The 17,875-nt window shown below is 47.6% G+C and overlaps 1 protein-coding gene across 2 annotated transcripts in view; it reads left to right on the top strand.

Annotated features, from left to right (window-relative positions):
* Positions 1-17,875, top strand: part of DNAAF9 (dynein axonemal assembly factor 9) — a 110,590-nt gene that overhangs the window by 27,926 nt on the left and 64,789 nt on the right. Inside the window, exons 3-9 of one of the 2 annotated variants that reach the window (XM_053253607.1) lie at positions 620-739; positions 1,144-1,268; positions 5,489-5,585; positions 11,336-11,442; positions 12,315-12,392; positions 16,776-16,874; positions 17,354-17,409. In XM_053253607.1, coding sequence (XP_053109582.1) covers positions 620-739; positions 1,144-1,268; positions 5,489-5,585; positions 11,336-11,442; positions 12,315-12,392; positions 16,776-16,874; positions 17,354-17,409 — 682 coding nt within the window. The remainder of the gene's footprint in view (positions 1-619; positions 740-1,143; positions 1,269-5,488; positions 5,586-11,335; positions 11,443-12,314; positions 12,393-16,775; positions 16,875-17,353; positions 17,410-17,875) is intronic. The other variant, XM_053253609.1, reaches the window with a different exon arrangement.

Here is a 17,875-nt window from a genome sequence, read left to right on the forward strand (position 1 = left end):
TCTGAGCCAGTCACTTCTCTCTCAGCCTAACCTACTTCACAGGGTTGTTGTGAGGAGAAACTCAAGTATGTAGTACACCACTCTGGGCTCCTTGGAGGAAGAGCGGGATATAAATGTAATAATAATAATAATAATTTTGAAAGAGCATTGGTATCCTGAAATTAAGTGTGTGTGTTTAGACTTTGAAGTTAGACTTTGAAGTTAGACTTTGAAGATTAAATACTCATTGTCAGGGAGGAGAGTTGGTCTTGTGGTAGCGAGCATGAATTGTCCCCTTTGCTAAGCAGGGTCTGTCTTGTTTGCATTTGGATGGGAAACTACATGTGTGAGCACTGTGAGGGAAGGAGCAGCTCTGGGAAGAGCATCTGCCTGCTTGCACGCAGAAGGTTCCAGATTCCCTCCCTGGCATCTCCAGGACAGGGCTGAGAGAGACTCCTGCCTGCAACCTTGGAGAAGCCGCTGCCAGTCTGGGTAGACAATACTGAGCTAGATGGCCCAATGGTCTGACTCGGTATAAGGCAGCTTCATATGTTCCTGTCGTTCATTCCGAGACTTTGAATTAAACAGCTTCCATTGTTCTTTCTCTGGGATTTTACAGTGTGCACCTTCTTTTTTGCAGGAATTGATAGCCGGTACAATGAAGGCTGCCGGGAACTGGCGAACTATCTCCTCTTTGGCTTGTATAACCAGAACAACAATGAATTTGAAAGATCAGGGTTTCCTGAAGAAGTCCTTGATGGTAAGCCAGAGTTCAGAGCTCTGAAGACTGTTGCGCCTGCAGTTGGGACAGAGCTCTTTTCTTCTCCTCCTTCTTTTAAGTGAATGTTACGTTTACAATGTCTTGTCTATTTCATTTGATCTCCGTTATTCCCCAAATAATATTTTTTTTAGAGAGGAGCATTAACATTTAGGATGAAAATGCTGTGAGCCACCCTGAGCCCACAGGATAGAGCAGGATTTAAAAATTGGATCAAATGAATAAAGCAACCTTTGATCTCTGTAAAGGGGGTGGGGGGTAGTTATATGACCTGCCTCAAAAGCTGTGTAGTGAAGAGCGAGTAGATTAGTATTGCAAAAATAAAAGATAGTAATGCTAGTGAGCGTATTGCTTGCTCTAATTCTGGCTACTTGCTCTTCTTATAGATGCGATCTTACTAATAAAGCCGGACAGTGTCCATCTGTACTGCAACCCTGTCAACTACAACTACCTTTTGCCATATGTAGCGTTTTGGAGAAACTTGCATTTCCATTGTATGACTGAGAGCGAGGTGAGTGAGCGAGCATCAAACTTAATAAAAATCACGTTTCTCCCCCCCCGCTCCCCACCCCCTGACACTCCATGAATGTTGTGGAGCTGTGACCCTTCTGGCTTCCTATGAAGGACTTTAGCTTTATGACGAGCCTCTTGCTCCTTTGGAATCCTGTTGTACTTGCAAGCACTGTATTGCATCATTGGGTGAGATTCTGGCATGCTGATCTGCCTTATCGCCTCCCTGCTCTTTTGCCAAACAGAATAATTAAAGCTAAAGTTTGCCTGATCTTAAGATCAGTCTGTTGACTTTGGAAGTGTCACTATGATCAGTGGGGTTTCCTCTCAGTTAAGCATTCCTAGGACCATTGCTTTATATAATTCTTATATTGAGATATTAACAAAAAGCAACTGAAGACCTTGCTGGTGGTTCAGGCCTTTGCCACATAGGTCTCTCTGTTCTCTGGTCTCTCTATTCTCCTCCTGCTTGCTGTTCTGTCTGTGTTTAATGCTTTGTTTTGCTATTAGTGGTGTATTCAATGTGTCTTTTTAATGGATTTTCCTGTTGTATTTGAGATTTTGCAAACTGACTTGAGATGAACTTTACGATAGGCAGTAACTGTAGAAACAAAACTGTATATCCAGTTCTGTGCATGCAGTTAGTTCTCAGTGTTTGGTATCTGGATCATTTTGTGAGAATTAAAACAACAACAACATCATCATCAAGAGGAGAGGAAAAATGAAACAGGCTGACATTCTGACTGGATTTACTTGAGGAAGTCCCATTGAAGTTCAAAGGACACGTTAGGCATGCCTAATTTAATCGGCATGTCAGCTACTGACTTCTCAGCCGGGATCCTCGCCGATGCTTTTTAGACTGTGGTCACAGGATAAGTGCAGCAGCTGCAGGAGAGACTGCAAGCACAGTCTTATCCGATGCAAGTTGGCAAAGCATTCTGGGCCTGCATCAAAAACTCCCAGGTGGTTTAGGATGGTCTGACCTGCTAAAGGGAATCCCAGTGTGGTAGTTAAAGGAGTTGCTCTGAGTCTAGGACTGGGTACTTGCTGGCTGGGCCAGCAATCAAGTTCACTAGGAGCTGCTGAACATACACAGCCTCTAGGGACCCTTGTAACCTGAAGAACAACCCTGGTAATTGGTTGCTGGGGCCTGTAAAGAAACCTTTCTGGAAGAGAGCAGTTGCCAAATGCTCCAAGTGCATTCGTGGGGTTCCGAGGCTCATGAGGAAGTCCTAGCATGGATGGAGTTGTGCACAGGCAAAGGAGCTTGCTGGATTGTGGTCCTAGTTGCTCCTTCCTCTTTCCCTTTGGAGAAGGGATTTTGAGGCTTGATGCAACTGGATTAAATGCATAATTTAACACACACACCCTCCTTTGAAGTTGGATGGTTCTGGATTGGAAACGACTTGGTGGAGCCAAGCTCATTTACTTTTGCTCCACTGGGTGAAACCCAAAGCCTCTCCAGATGCATTGGTGCCTAAACTCCCACAGACTTTGGGAGAGCCGGGGAGTCGCTCTCCGTTATCTGCATATATTGTATCACTGCCTTAGTCTGGCTTGCCTTGAATTACTCACTTGAGCGGAGACTCCCTCGAAAATGGCCGGAGCTGTTCCTCTTGTTCTTGTGCACTCTGGCTGGGCTGCTCCGAACGAATGCCCAGCAGTTTCTGCTCCAGGCATGGTGTCTGCTCTGCTCATCAGAGCTAAAGCTCCTGCAGAAGTATTGTTAAGCCATGTTCTGACCACAGGCTTGGTTTTGAGTGATGGAATATGTCACGCTCTTCTCCGGGGTGGGTGATTTCTACTTTGAGGCCGGCGGGCCTCTGAGAATGTTTGCAGCTGGGACAGTGGCCTCCGAAAAAGGGTTTGTTAAGTTCACAAGGCTCCCTTGCTCCCCTACTGTTGACTGCCAGCTTGCCCAGGGATCACAGGGCTCCGTTGCCTCTGAGCCCTCCTGCCTGGCCGCTTTTCACGGGCCACCTGCCTGTTATAAAGCCCCTGGCAGAAGGGGCAGTCCTCGTGAGATCCCAGGCTTGGCCGAATTCTCTGCTCAAAGTGCTGCGAAACTTTCCCGAGGTCTTGTGATACGCCTGCAGGACCTCTTCAGGTGCCACACCAATCTTGCCAGTCCCCGGACAGGCCAGCACAAGAGGCCACAGGTGGGTGCTGGTCGTGACTGGGGTAAGCAACTTTGAGGGTGGCTTCCTGTGGCCGAGATCAGCCGATGGTGTTTCCAGACTCTCTGCCTCTTGCTCCGTAGCTTCCTGACAGAATATTCCAAGAGTTTATACACAGTTAGGAATTGTTTAAATGGTTAAAGTTTATTCCATGCTTCTCCAAGAAACTCAGGGTGGCCCAGGTGGTCCCCTTCTTTTATTCTCACAACAACCCTGTGAGGTAGGTTAGACTGAGAGGAACATAAGAAGCTGCCTCTAGTGGCTCGCCAAGGTTTCCGGTGGGAGTCTTTCACAGCCCTAGCTGGAGATGGCACGGATTGAAGCCTGGACCTTCTGCATGCAAAGCAGATGAGGGGGGATTTGAACCCAGTTCTCAGTAGTCCTAGTCTAATACTCTAACATCTCTAATCTGACTTTCAGTTTTGGTTTTTGCCATTGAAAGTGGCCCTTCTGGATTTGTGTCTTTGTAGGGCACATCACAAAATCCAGAGGACTTCTGGCCTGAATCTGAAAATTGGGGCGTGAAAGACCCAGTTCCAAAATGCCGTGCTTTTGTCTACCCAGTAGCAGCAACTATTACTCATGCACCTGACTAAAGGCATGGACCGTAAGCCTGTCCTACGGGCTCAAGGTGCAGGCACTTTGTGAAGCTTTGCAGGTCTGGGTCTGGTCAGTGTCGGTGCCTGGGTGGGTGACCACCTGGGAACTCCGTGTAAGTTGCCTGGCGCTCCAGGATGGAAGAAGTTAAACTGAGAGGGGAAGTCAGGCTGGTAAAGAAGGAGGCTTGCCAGGCTCTGCCTCGTGGGCCCTCTGACCCAGCACCTCTCTGGCTTGAAGCACACACAGTCCCAATGAAAGAGATGGCTTGTGGGCAACTTGGGTGGAAGGAACAACTCGGAATCCTGCCTTTCTCTCCCCCCGCCCCGTTTCCCCATGCTTTCACTCTTGGCTTCACTTGCCATCATCTCTTCTGCTGTCAAACATATTATTAGAATCTCTCTCTCTCTCTCTCTCTCTCTCTCTCTCTCTCTCTCAAAGCTGTTCGTCCTAATGGGTTTCCACAGAGGCCTTTATGGAATTCCTTGCATCTGTCAGCTGCTTCCTTTCCCATTCTAGCAGGGGAGCAGCTGGAGGGGCTGGGAGCAGAGCTGCAAGTTCCTCCCCCACTTTGTCCTCATTTCTCTCACTGCAAGTTGACACCAAGAAGATTGAAATCAGGTGGCCATCTCTATCCACCGTGGCAGAATTGCTCCACTGGGTCTGATAAACCAGCGAAATCTCTCCCTCTGCGGCCCCTGAATTGGGGGCTTCCAGAGCCTATTCAGCTGAGCAGACGGGACCAGTCTTCATATTGTATGTCTTGTGCAAGGCTTTGTTCTGAAAGCATGTGAGAAATTAGAATTCATATTGCTGTGTTCTGGGTGTCCTATGTTGTCAAATGGGCTCTCATGTTGGTTGAACTGGGACTGATGCTTGCAGCAAGAATATTTCCATTGTGTCTCTCCCTTCCCCTTTTCTCTCTCCCTTTCTCGCTCTTTTCTTTGCTTTCCCACATGATTTTTTTCAGTGGGCAGACTGGATTGTAAGAAAATGAGCACAATAAAAATGAGTTATTTCAAAAATCTTTGGTATCTGTTTAAAGATATTGGCCGAACAGTAAGCATGTGGATGCAGTGCTCCTTAAGAACCTTCTAGGATCACCACCCCTGCCATGACCAGGAATAGATTTTTTTAAAAAATTACGCTTCTGAGGGTTTGTTGGCAGAGGCCTCTTTTTCTTAATATAACACAATGAAAGGCATCACATGATAGCCCTTTTCCTGGTACCAAGACAGCCTTTCTGTGGTGTCGTGTAACTGCCGTATCCCCAAAGACACAGGCTTTTCCACAGGCCAAGTGCAGTGCTTGCGCTGACAGTGTTGGGGCTTGAAATCATAACAATGTGTCTGATGTAATCCATGTTTAATGGAAAATTCTTCCTGTCTTTATGCAGCTGTTATGTTGATTATTCTTCTAAACAAAGTTTTTCTATCTGTTTTGTCAGTATGAAGATGAAGAAGCTGCCGAGGAATTCAAGATTTCCAGCTTTGTAGACATGGTCCGTGACTGTAGTCGCATTGGCATTCCCTTCAGCTCACAAGGTGAGTTGAGAAGAAGAAAGAAAACCCCAGACTGAGCACACATGTCAGTCGCCGACAGCTGTCGAGTTCGCAGAGCTGTGCTTCTGAAAGTTCCCCACTGCAACCTCACGGGCACATCTGGTGGGGTGGGTAGAGCCTTGGAGGCAGGTTCCGACCCTCACGAAGCTTGAGCTGGAAACGGGGCTCGGTTTGCCGTGTGCACATGCCTCGAAGTGCACTTTAAAAACTATTCCCCCGTCGAGAGGGGGGTGCTGCTGGGGAGGGACCCTGGCTCAGTCACGGAGCCCCTGCTTTGTAGGCAGGAATCCCCAGCTTCAGTCCCAGGCGGCGTCTCCACGTAGGCCTGGCTGCCTGGGAAAGGCTCCTGTGTGGAATCCAGGACAGCTGCTGCCAGTCAGTGCGAGCGATACACTGAGCTAGATGGGCCAACGGTTTGAATGGGGGAAAGGCCGCTTTCTGTGTGAATCGAAATGGTAGATAAAGAAAGAGAGGAGCAAGGAGAGGGAGAAGGGGGAAACACACTGATGATGGACAGCTGTAGCTTTGCTCCACAAACCCGCCATTTTGAAAGGGTGACACTGCGGTTGCAGGGTGGTAGAGCCCCACCAGCCCCACTCCCCTTCCCCCTGCAGATGGCTTTCTGTGTGAGCTCTGGCTTTGACCCACCCAGTCTGTCCTGCGTCGTGGGCATGTGCCGGAGCCTGGTATGGTGGCACGTGGTGCAGCAGCTTGGCTGAAGCCAAAATAATCATGGGGCAGGAGATGACAAGTATGAGCCCTGTAAGATCTCCCCCTTAGGGGATGGGGCTGATCTGGGGAGAGCAGAAGGTTCCAGGTTCCCTCCCTGGCAGAATCTCCAGATAGGTCTGGGAGAGACTTCTCCCTGAAACCTTGGGAAAACAGCTGCCCATCTGTGTAGACCGTACTGAGCTAGATGGACCAAGGGTGTGACTCGGTGGAAGGCAGCTCCCTCTATTCCTAGGTGAGGAAAGGCCTTTGGACAAGACGAATCGATAGTCTGACTCTACGCAAAGCCGCTTCATGCATCCCAATAATGCTTTAACTCAATTTTCATTTATTTATTTTATTTTATTTTATTTTATTTTATTTTATTTTATTTTATTGTTAAATTTATATACCGCCTTTCATTAAAATAATCACAAGGTTATTATTCTATTAACACAGAAAAAGTTAAAACAAGACTATAAAAATTACACAATTAAAATATGCTAAAATATAAAAACAGATCTAGTTTTTTAAAATTTAAAATAATACATAAAAATAACATACAATATACAAAGAAGCAGCAATGGAGACAATCACATAAAAGACTGAGTAAAGAGCCAAGCCTTCACAAGTTTTCTAAAAGCCATGATGGAGACTGAGGAGCGAATAGCCACAGGGAGAGCATTCCAAAGTCTGGGGGCAGCCACAGAAAAGCCCCTGTCCCGCATGCACAACAGCTGAGTTTCCTTCATTGTAGGGGAGCAGAGCCCCCTCAGATTACCGCTCCTATCAATTTCAAAGGCCTTTCTTGGCTGACACATTACAAGAGAGCAACACCACATCGAACACAGTATTCAGCATGCAAGTCTTCACAAGAAAAAGATCTCTGTCTAGTGAAACAGTATCAGCCATGAGACTTGCTGGGTGACTCTGGGCCAGTCACTTCTCTCTCAGCCTAACCTTCTTCACAGGGTTGTTGTGAGGAGAAACTCAGGTATGTAGTACACCTCTCTGGGCTCCTTGGAGGAAAAGTGGGATATAAAATGTAAAAATTAAAATATATGGAACACAAAATGCGTTTTCAACACAATACCCATATTCCTGGCTATACAGCTGGAGGCATTTGAAGGCCACTCCCTTTACCATTATCAAAAGCAACTGCCTTACTCAAGAGTACCAAAACAAGTTGGGTGCATGCTGAGCTACGTTTGTGTTGTGAATAACAAAAATAAAAACGGAGAGGAGCTCAGAAGATATGGCATGTGGCCATAACCAGGGTGGTTGTTGGCCCCCAGAGAGTGGCTGTTGCTGGGAAACCCACAGTTCATAAAAGTATAATGTGTTGCTTGCTCTACAATGTTTTTTAAGAAAACGATTAGAGAAAACTGGCTTGCAGCTTTCTTGCATCAGCTCATTTGTGGGGTTATTCTCGGGAAAACAAGCCAAGTTTGCTGCTTGTATCCTGGCTTTGCATCATTAACAGGAAGTCACGAAGTTCATTCTATTCTGTTCTAAATAGGGAAACCAGCATAACAAGCAAAGTGCTGCTGCTTTCCGTGCATAAGAGACTATATGAAAGTGGCTCTCATCTGCATCGTGGTTAAGAGAAATTATTTCTGCGTCCAATTACTCACTGCAGGAACGCAGCAAGTTTGGAGGGGGCTCTGGGACAAACAGTGAAGATGGGCCCCTCCCCATGCCCCCCCTCCTCCTCCAGAGCAAAGTGCAAGTTGTCACCCAGCTGGCAGGCCCACCCCCCTGGGACATCTGCCCCCCTCGTTCAGCTATAGCTACTCACCTCACTCACCGGTCAGAGGAAACATGCAAGCAGTTTTCTCTGGCACACAAAGCGAAAACCCTTCCATTCTCCCTCCCCAAGAAATTCCGACTGCAAAACAGAGTTGCACACTTGAATGAACTTCATGACAAACCAAAGTTCATCCTCAGTTCTTTCGGCTTGGTATGTATAAGGCACAACACTTCTTATGGAGTGCACAGCCACAATATTGGATTGCCAGCAACATGCACAACCAGACAGAGGATAGAGAACATAGGAAGCTGCCATATACTGAGTCAGACCATTGGTCTGTTTAGCTCAGTATTGTCTACCCAGACTAGCAGTGGCTTCTCCAAGGTTGCAGGTGGGAATCTCTCTCAGCCCTATCTTGGAGATGTTGCCAGGAAGGGAACTTGGAACCTAGATGCTCTTCCCAGAGCGGCTCCATCCCCGGAGGGGAATATCTTACAGTGCTCACATACATCAAGTCTCCCTTTCATATGCAACCAGGGTGGACCCTGCTTAGCTAAGGGGACAAGTTATGTTTGCTACTACCAGGCCAGCTCTCTTCTCCTGAGGATATCCTCCAGCTCACTGAGGATATTCCTATGTGTTTCATCCAAACTATATTAGCAATAGCAATAGCACTTACATTTATATACCGCTCTATAGCTGGAGCTCTCTAAGCGGTTTACAATGATTTTAGCATATTGCCCCCAACATTCTGGCTACTCATTTTACCGACCTCGGAAGGATGGAAGGCTGAGTCAACCTTGAGCCCCTGGTCAGGATCGAATATTACACTGCTGTCCTGCTTTTCTTCCATGATGGGACTCAAGGCAGCATTCCATCATGGTCTTCCCAGCTGGTCTCCCATCCCAGCACCTACAGACACTAAATTTTGCATACACAATCCTGCTACTGAAACTAGCTGAATGAACTAAATGACACTGGAATATGCTGGGGGGTGGGAGAGTTCTTAAAAACGTATTTTGTAGCAGAAATTCTGAGTACAACAGTCAGATTTGAACTGTTGCTCTGAAGAGATTATTCACGCTCAATAATCGGAGCAATAATTCAAAAACAACATGCCGCAAATAAGCAGAAGATCTTTCTCAGATTCAAATTTACAGTTGTTCACGCTTACCATATATGTTAATCCTCTCTAATAAAAGCCTTGGTGTCCGTCTGTGGACGGACACCAAGGCGTGCGTTCGTGCCTCCCTGGCCTGTTCTGGGCATGCGCAAAGTGCATGCCCAGAACACGGCAAGGGAGGCACGACCGCCAGCACCAGGCGGCCATGTTGGGAAGCCAGGGAAGAGGCGGCGGGGGAAACGGCGACAGAAGAGCCCAGAAGCAGCCGCCGCAAAGCCAGGGAAGAGGCGGCGGGGGAAGCCGGCCGAGGTGGCGCCGCTGAAGCCGAGCGGGAGGGAGACTTTGGGGCCGAAGCCGGGTAATCGGCGGCGGAGGGGAACTGCGGCGGGGGAAGCTGGCCGAGGCAGCGAACCAGTTTGCACATCCCTACCTGCCGATTCTTCCTTGGATAGTAGAAGGGCATGCAGCGGGGCACGTCAAGTGATCTGAGTGGGCAGCAGTGTTCCCTCTAATAGTGATCCTCGGGTGTTGCTGACTACAACTCCCATCATCCCCTGCCGCAGTGCCCTTTATCTGGGGCCTATGGCAGTTATCATCAACATCATTTGGGAATCCCTGTTACAGGGAACACTGGTAAGCAGGCTCAAATGTGTGGTGATGTGGTTAGTGTTGGACTAGGACTTGAGAGACCTGCATTCAGATCCCCAGGCAGTGTGACCAGTTGCTGTCCCTGCTTAACCTACCTTACAGGGTTGTTGTGAGGATAAGTAGAGAAGGGGAAGGATGAATTATGTATGTTCCTCTGTGCTCTTTAGACAAAGAATGGAATATAAATATAATTAAATGTGGGAGGGAAGATGGTCCATATGGTAAATATCCTGGACTGAGCCATGGAGGGCCCTAGCTACGATAACTAGCACTCTGAACTGAACCCAGAAACTGGCAGCAGCCCCCTGAGTTCCCCAGGCAGAAAGCCTGCACCAAAGGAATTTCAAGCTAAGAGCAAGACAAGAGAGAACCTTAATTCAAAACCTGGGTGTGCGCTATTGTGGCCTAAAAATGCTATAGCAAGCCAAAGAGTACTGTTAGAACAGGCTTTCATGGATTATTGGATGCATGACGCGGCAGGGGTATGTGCGTGCGCATGTTTGCAATGTTGGCGTTGTCTTAGTCCTTGTGTATTTGAAGTGGGCTCTAGTTCAGAGTCTTCAGCCATGGGTCCCCAGAGTGTTGATTCAATGTGCAGCAGCTGTGAAAAAGGCCAATTCCGTGCTAGGGATCATTAGGAAGGGGACTGAAAATAAAACTGCTAATATTGTAATGCCCTTTACAAAACTATGGTGCGACCACACCTGGAGTACTGCATACAGTTCTGGTCATCACATCTAATGAGGCTAGGCTACAACACCTGGGGCTATTTAGTTTAGAAAAAAGACAACTTTGGGGAGACATGATAGAGGTCTATAAAATCATGCATGGTGTGGAGAAAGTGGAAAGAGGGAAATTCTTCTCCCTCTCACATAACACTAGAACCAGGGGTCATCCCATGAAATGGATTGCCAGGAAGTCTAGGACCAACAAACAGAAGTACTTTTTCCACACAATTCCACTTGTGGAATTCTCTGCCACAAGATGTGGTGACAGCCCAAAACCTGGATGGCTTTAAGAGGGGTTTGGATAACTTAATGGAGGAGAGGTCTATCAACGGCTACTAGTCGGAGGGCTATAGGCCATCTCCAGCCTCAAAGGCAGGAAGCCTCTGAGTACCAGAAGCAGGGGAGCAACAGCAGGAGAGAGGACATGCACATACCTGTGGGCTCCCCAGAGGCATCTGGTGGGCCACTGTTTGAAACAGGATGCTGGGCTGGATGGGCCTCCTTAGGCTTAATCCAGCAGGGCTGTTCTTACGTTCTTATGTTGGACTACAGCTCCCGTCAGCTTCAGGTGCAATGGCTGGCCTTTGTGGCTAGGGATGGTGTGAGTTGTAGACCAGCGTTGGGAGACTCAAGGTTGAGAACCCCTGCTCTAGTCCATGAGACCTTCTGTCACAATGAATCTGTTAGCCTCTAAGGTGCCGCAAGACTCTTAGTTGGTTGCTGCGAAAACAAGAGTTATGGCTACCCCTTGATTTAAATGTTTGGTTTTCTTCAGGTCACCTGCAGATATTTGACATGTTCATTGTCGAAAAGTGGCCGATCGTGCAGGCTTTTGCACTGGAGGGGATAGGCGGCGATGGCTTCTTCACCATGAAATATGAGGTAAGCATTGCCGAGTTGAAACGTGTGGTCTAGTTAGGCTAATCCCGCCGAGCTCTTTTCTCCAGCTGTGGCTGGCCAGGTGCTCCTTGAAAGCTCATGGGGCGGATGTGGAGCAAGAGAGGCTTCCTGTCGCCTTGATGACCCCTTTATGCCCAAGGCCATCCCAGTTTGCTCGGTCATAGTGCAGCAGCCCTTGTTTCAAACACCAGCACTCCAAAGTGTCTTTTTAGATGGAGATTTCAAAAAAAGTCTCTCTTGGTCTCCTGTGGAAGGAGGAAGCTCTTGTGTTGCTCTGTCTCAGGATGCTGTTACTTGAAGAAGAACAACATCGCAACACTGCACAGTGTTAAAGAACCGTCTTTCCTTTTGCAAACCTGAACTTCTTTAAATTTCAAAAAACTATAAAACGAGGTGATGATTATTGTTACAGGTGGTGTGATAGTTAGGTGTGATTTTAATTGTGAGCTGCCTGGACGCGCTCTGCAGAGCTGGAAGTCAGGACATGAACCTCTCTAAACACACGGGAGCCTGGTGTTCGTGGTACTTCTCCCCAGCCACAATGGCATATTGTTAACCTTCTCAGCTGAAAAGGGTCTGTGTGAATGGGGATCGTGTCATATGGCACCACTCGGCCCCAACTTCAGCAAAAAGCAACGGCGTTATTTCTCTATGTGCTTTTGGTCAGCACTGAGCTTTCTTCCTGTGCATTTCAGCAGCCGGCCAGAATATCCTGGCACTTCTGACTGCTTGCTCTTTTGACATTTGTAAGAGCCATACACCCACAGATTCCTGTTTCTCGCAGTGCATGAAAACAGGAGAGGAAAGCCCCCTCTGCATTCATATGCCTTGCAGAACTCTGCTTTCTTTTTCAGTTAATGGATGTCAGTGTGGATCTGTGGAAAACATATAGCAAAATGGACCCTGTTTCCTTGGAGAACTTACTGTATGAGGTAATGTGTTAGACCTCTCTTTGCCTTGTGACTCAGTTCACAGGAAAACCCACAGAGTGGGACTTAAACTTCTATTTATGCTGCAGTTGGGGAAAACTGGTATTTTCTGGTTCCTCATGCTGTGGTTTCCTTTTTGTTCCCTGTTCAAAAACTAAAATGACTTTCTGCAGTGCACCATTTGATGGAATTTTCAAGCTTTTTACACTCAGAGTCCTGGTGTCCTTTGGGACGGACATTCTTGGAGAGTTTCTGACGTGTCTCGAGTTGCCAGTTAGTTCATACAGATCACCAGCCAGGTCTGTTGGGCACCTGCAGGAATTGAGACTCCCACCCCAGAACACCCTCCTGTTTTGCATGTTACAGGGGACATCAGGCTCTCTAGGCTAATATCAGGGCAGCTTGTCCAGTTACTCATGCTCTGACTGAGGAACTCCATGGCTCCCCTTGGGATGCCAGGCCATTCCCATACTGTGGCATGGGGTTTCTTCTGATTTTGGCACCATTTTAGCACCGTTCTTTAGACTGCCTGAGCATAAACAGTTAGGAATCTTGGAATGAGTAGGACTTAAACAAGAGCATGGAAGGAGATGTCACCAAGGATTTTGCCCCCTTGTTTCAAAAAGATGCTGATATGACTAAGGCTTTCTTGCTTCTCAAGTACTGCCATAAACTATGCTCTGGTGATGTTGGGCTTAGAACTCCTGGACTTACTATGTCCAGGAAAAGTTGCACTGTTCCTTACCTTAATTATGTGTGTGGGATAGTCCATATCCCTTCCTTCCTTAGCAGACAAGGGTAGAGTATCTGTGGCTTTTTAGTTTGGAAAAGAGGCAACTGCAGAGAGACATGGGAGTGGTTTAGAAAAATATGTATGGAGTAGAGAGAGGGGACGGATAAATTTTTCTCCCTCTCTCACAACAGGAGAACCAGGGGTCACCCCATGAAACTGAAGGCTAGGAAATTTAGAACCAACAAGAGGAAGTACTTTTTCACACAGCGCATAATTAATCTATGGAATTCTCTGCCATGGGATGTGGTGGTGGCCACCAGCTTGGTTGGCTTTAAAAAGGGCTTTAAAAGGGGCTTAGATTCATGGAGGAGAGGTCTATCGATGGCTACTAGGCTGGTGGCTATGGGCCACCTCCAGCCTCAGAGGCAAGTTCTTTCTTTCTTTTCTTTCTTTCTTTTACATTTTATATCCCGCTCTTCCTCCAGAAGGAGCCCAGAGCGGTGTACTGCATATGTAAGTTTCTCCTCACAACAACCCTGTGAAGTACTTCAGGCTGAGAGAGAAGTGACTGGCCCAGAGTCACCCAGCTAGTATCATGGCTGAATGTGCACTTGAACTTGGGTCTTCCCGGTCCTAGTTCAGCACTCTAACCACTACACCACGCCTCTCAATCCCAGTTGCAGGGGAGCAACAGCAGAAGAGAGGGCCTGCACATACCTCTTGCCTGTGGACTTCCCAGAGGCATCTGGTGGGCCACTGTGTGAAACAGGATGCTGGACTAGATGGGCTTTGGGCCTGATCCAGCAGGGTGGTTCTTATGTTCTTATGCTTGTGTAAATCAAGAAGCCCCTAGAAACCCTCTTTCATTTCTATACGTTTGTTAAGATACTTGAGTTAGCGGCACATGAAAAATGGGCCCTCATAAAACTAAATAAATTGGATAAAAGGTCAGAAATCTGGAACAACTTCCTCGAGCTGTTCTTAGAATAAAAACCCCTCTGATCTACCCACACCTACTAGTACAACTGTATCTCTTCTCCTCTTCCTTCCCTCCCTCCCCTTCTGCTCTCCTCCTTCCTCTTTCTCTTTCCATCTCTCCTTTCTTTTCCCATCTCCCCCCCAGCCAGTGCTGAAAGGTTGGGCTCGGGGGTGGGGTGCGGGAACTGGGCAAGATGCAGTAAAATACAAAATGTAAACGAAAACATCACATTCAATTTTTAAAAGGATACAGATCTTAGTAGGTGGTTTGTACCTGTATGATAAGACAGTGCCTGGTTGGAAAACAGATCAAGGCTGCCCCCTGGTGCCCACTGACTGAATTTTCAAACATTTGCCTCCTTCCCAGTTTTTTTAAACAAGCCACATTCCCACAGAGCTGTGTTAAGAGCCTTGATTGCTAGCACAACCTTCCAGGACTCGTTGCCTCTCTCCATGATTTCCATGGAGTTGCTAAGGTTGCAGGCACATATTTGGGGTGGGGTTGGAGGGGTCAATCATGTGTAGCTGTGCTGACCGATTAGGGAGAAAAAACCCAAAAGCCACTATAGGGCCATAGCTTATTTTAGGACTAACTAGAATGTCACAGAGGTAGTGAGCAAACTTTTAGTTTCTCCCGAAATCATCTTCAGGCTGGATATTAAGCAAAGCAAAAAATGGGGTGGGGTGGGGAAGCAAAGTGGAGATTAAACCATCGTGCCCAGAAATCTGCAGTCTTGTAATAGGGGAGGGATTGCAGCTTCGTGGAAAGAGCATCTGTGTTACATGCAGAAGGTCCCATGTTCAGTTTCTGGCAGCATCTCCTGTTGGGGCTGGGAAGGACCTTCCACTGATACCCTGGAGAGCCTCTGCCAGTCAGTGTAGACAGCACAGAGCTAAATGGACTGATGATCTGAATAGGCAGCTTCCTACGTAAGTCTTAGGATGGAGTGCAGGAGGTATTAGACCAGGGCTTCCTAGATGTTCCTAGACTACAGCTCCCATGATCAAAGGCCATTGTGACAAGGGATGATGGGAGTTGTAATCAGCATCTGGGGACCTCAGGTTGGGAAGCCCAGGGAGGCTAGGTGTGAAAAGTAGGGATGTGCAAGAACCTGTTCGGAGGCCCTTTTGAAGGCCTCGGAACCGGTTCGAACGAACGACTGTTTGGCCGGTTCGAAGGCGGTGAGGGGCATACCAACAACAACAACAAAATATTTATATACCGCTTTTCAACAAACGTTTCAAATGAAGGGTGCCCTTTGGGCACAAAGGGAGGGTGCTCCTACTCCTCCTGCCACGTCTCTACCCCCCCACACTCCATTTTAAAAGTGTCTGTCAGGGTGGCAGGGCAGTACGCTACCGACTCGATGGACACTTTTGAAATGGAGCGTGGGTGGGGGAAACGCAGTGGGAGGGGTAAGGCCATCCTCCCCAAAGGTATGCCCCCCCCCACCTTTGAGCCGCCCCCCTCCCCCCCCCCATTCCGTGCACATTCCTAGTGAAAAAACTAAGCCCTGCTGGGGCAAGGACATTGCCATGGCAGTTGTTTTAAAAATCTAGTCATTTCTTGGATCTTTCTCCAGCACTAAGCAGAACATAAGGCAGGAAGCGAAAGTAAAGAGAGAGGTGTATGTTTTGACCAAGAGACAAGTCTCCTTTCTCCAGAGCGCATCCTGTTTTGCATGGACTTCTTTATATCCAAACTCTTAACCAGCTCTGTACCCAGCCACGATGGCCTCGGTCATGTACATCATCATACATTTATTATGGAGATGGCCATTTGGAAAGAATATGAGGGAAGTTCCCTGCCCTGAGGGGGTTACAGTGTAGATATTGACACAAGCAGGACTGTCACTAGTCCCAACAGTCGTTTTGCAGATCTTGCGTTTCTCCTTAGTAGGTTTGGGCTGTGAGCTACATTCCTTCTGAGCAGAGGGCACAGCTAGTAGCTGTGTAAAAGGCAGGAGGAGGGGAAGAACATCGGGGCTATTCCTACCCATGGTCTGGGGACAGGATATTGACTGTTGGTGTGCATGCACACAAACACACTCGGTTTGGGGTTTCTGGAAGTCTCATGCTTAGACTAGAGAGCACAATCCACCACCGGGAAGTTCTTCTTTCAAGCCCTTTTGAAACAAATGGGAGTCGTGTAAGAACATAGTCGTGGTTATTTTCTGGTTGTGTAGAAAGATGGCCTTGGTCCAGAGTGTGTGTGTATCCAGTTAATGTTTCTGCGTGAAACATGGCCACTGTGTGGAACAGGATGCCTCATTAAATAGGCATTGGACCTGATCCTGCAGAGCTGTTCTTATGTTCTTAAAGGTTTGTTAGAATGCGCATGTGACAGATGGGTTTATTGTACCTCACCCGAAGCCCTTGGAAAGGGTAAGGCGGTGGGGGGAGAATCTAAGTGCACACACACATTTTAAAATCTCATTAGGAAGACTTTTTCTCGGGTAGCTTGAGCCTTTAAAATATCCAGTACTTCTTTACAGCATTGCTCAAGGTTTAGTTGGGTAGCTCAGACCCTTCTGCCTTGCTGAAGCAGGATTTGACATTTACAGTGAGAAGACTTGCCTGGCATTTTGTGTTGTATTGATTGGGTCACGAATGCAAAGAAAGACCCTTTTGAAGAAATGCATCAGGGTTGACGGTAGATGTCTTTCTTTCCCCAGGATTTGATGACTTTTGAGCATCAGTGGACCAACTTCTTTGCCAATTTTGACACTGAAATTCCTTTCATCCTGGAGCTGTCAGAGTCTCAAGCGGGGGAGGTATGCTTATCACTACATGAAAGGGAAACAGCTTTGTTTTTTTGTTCCGGATTCCCCTATCACACACCGACGTGGATCCTGCTGCACATCTGATTCTTTGAAACGACCTAGTTTCAAGAGCATCGCCCACTTGATGGTAGAAGTTGTTGTTCTTGGAAAAACTGGATCCATCCATGCAGAACCTGTGGCTAGGTGCAGCCCCTTGGAAATGTCCATTGTGCACATGAACATGGGGAGGGGCCGTGGTTCAGTGGCAAAGCTCCTACGTGGCATGCAGAAATGCTCAGGTTCCGTGCTTGGCATCTCCTGGTGGGGCTGGGGAAGGAACTGCCTGGAGCCCTGGAGGGAGGGCAGCCGATATGGGGCCATTGGCAGTCAGATTGCTGATTGGCTAGGCTGGCTTGCTACAAGGCAGCTGTACGTGTTACTTCGCAACATCCATATTTCTTTTTTAATACTGAGTTTCTTTCGCTCCCTAGCCATTCCGGAGTTATTTCAGTCATGGAATGATTTCAAGCCATATAACAGACAATAGGTAATGCTTTTCTTACCTATTCCTGAGCACATTACAGTGTAATACCTAGTATAAAAGTAGCATGTCAGAAGGGACAATTCAAAGCGTAAAAAGCAATAGCTAAAAAGATGATTATGACTGTAGTTGTGATGAATATGTCTTGGTTCCTCTAAGCCTTCAGCTGCTTTGTCCTGGCAACGGCCAAAAGAGCAGCAGCCATGGACTTGGTCATTCGGGAGCAGGGCCTCACGCTGTGGTTGGACTACAGCTCCCATCACTCCTCATTATTGGCCATGGATGATGAGAGTTGTAGTCCAACCACAGCTGGAGGGCCAAAGTGGTGCAGCCTTGGTCTAGGGATGTGCACGGAACCACAGTGGGGCGGTTCGAAGGTGGCAGAGGTGCCACTTTAAGAGTGGGGGGAGGGTGCACTTACCCCTCACGCCGCTTTCCTCCCGCCGGCGTAGGTTTTTTTAAGAAGCCCATC

The sequence above is a fragment of the Hemicordylus capensis genome, chromosome 5, assembly GCF_027244095.1.
Source record: "Hemicordylus capensis ecotype Gifberg chromosome 5, rHemCap1.1.pri, whole genome shotgun sequence".
NCBI classification, from domain to species: Eukaryota; Metazoa; Chordata; class Lepidosauria; order Squamata; family Cordylidae; genus Hemicordylus; species Hemicordylus capensis.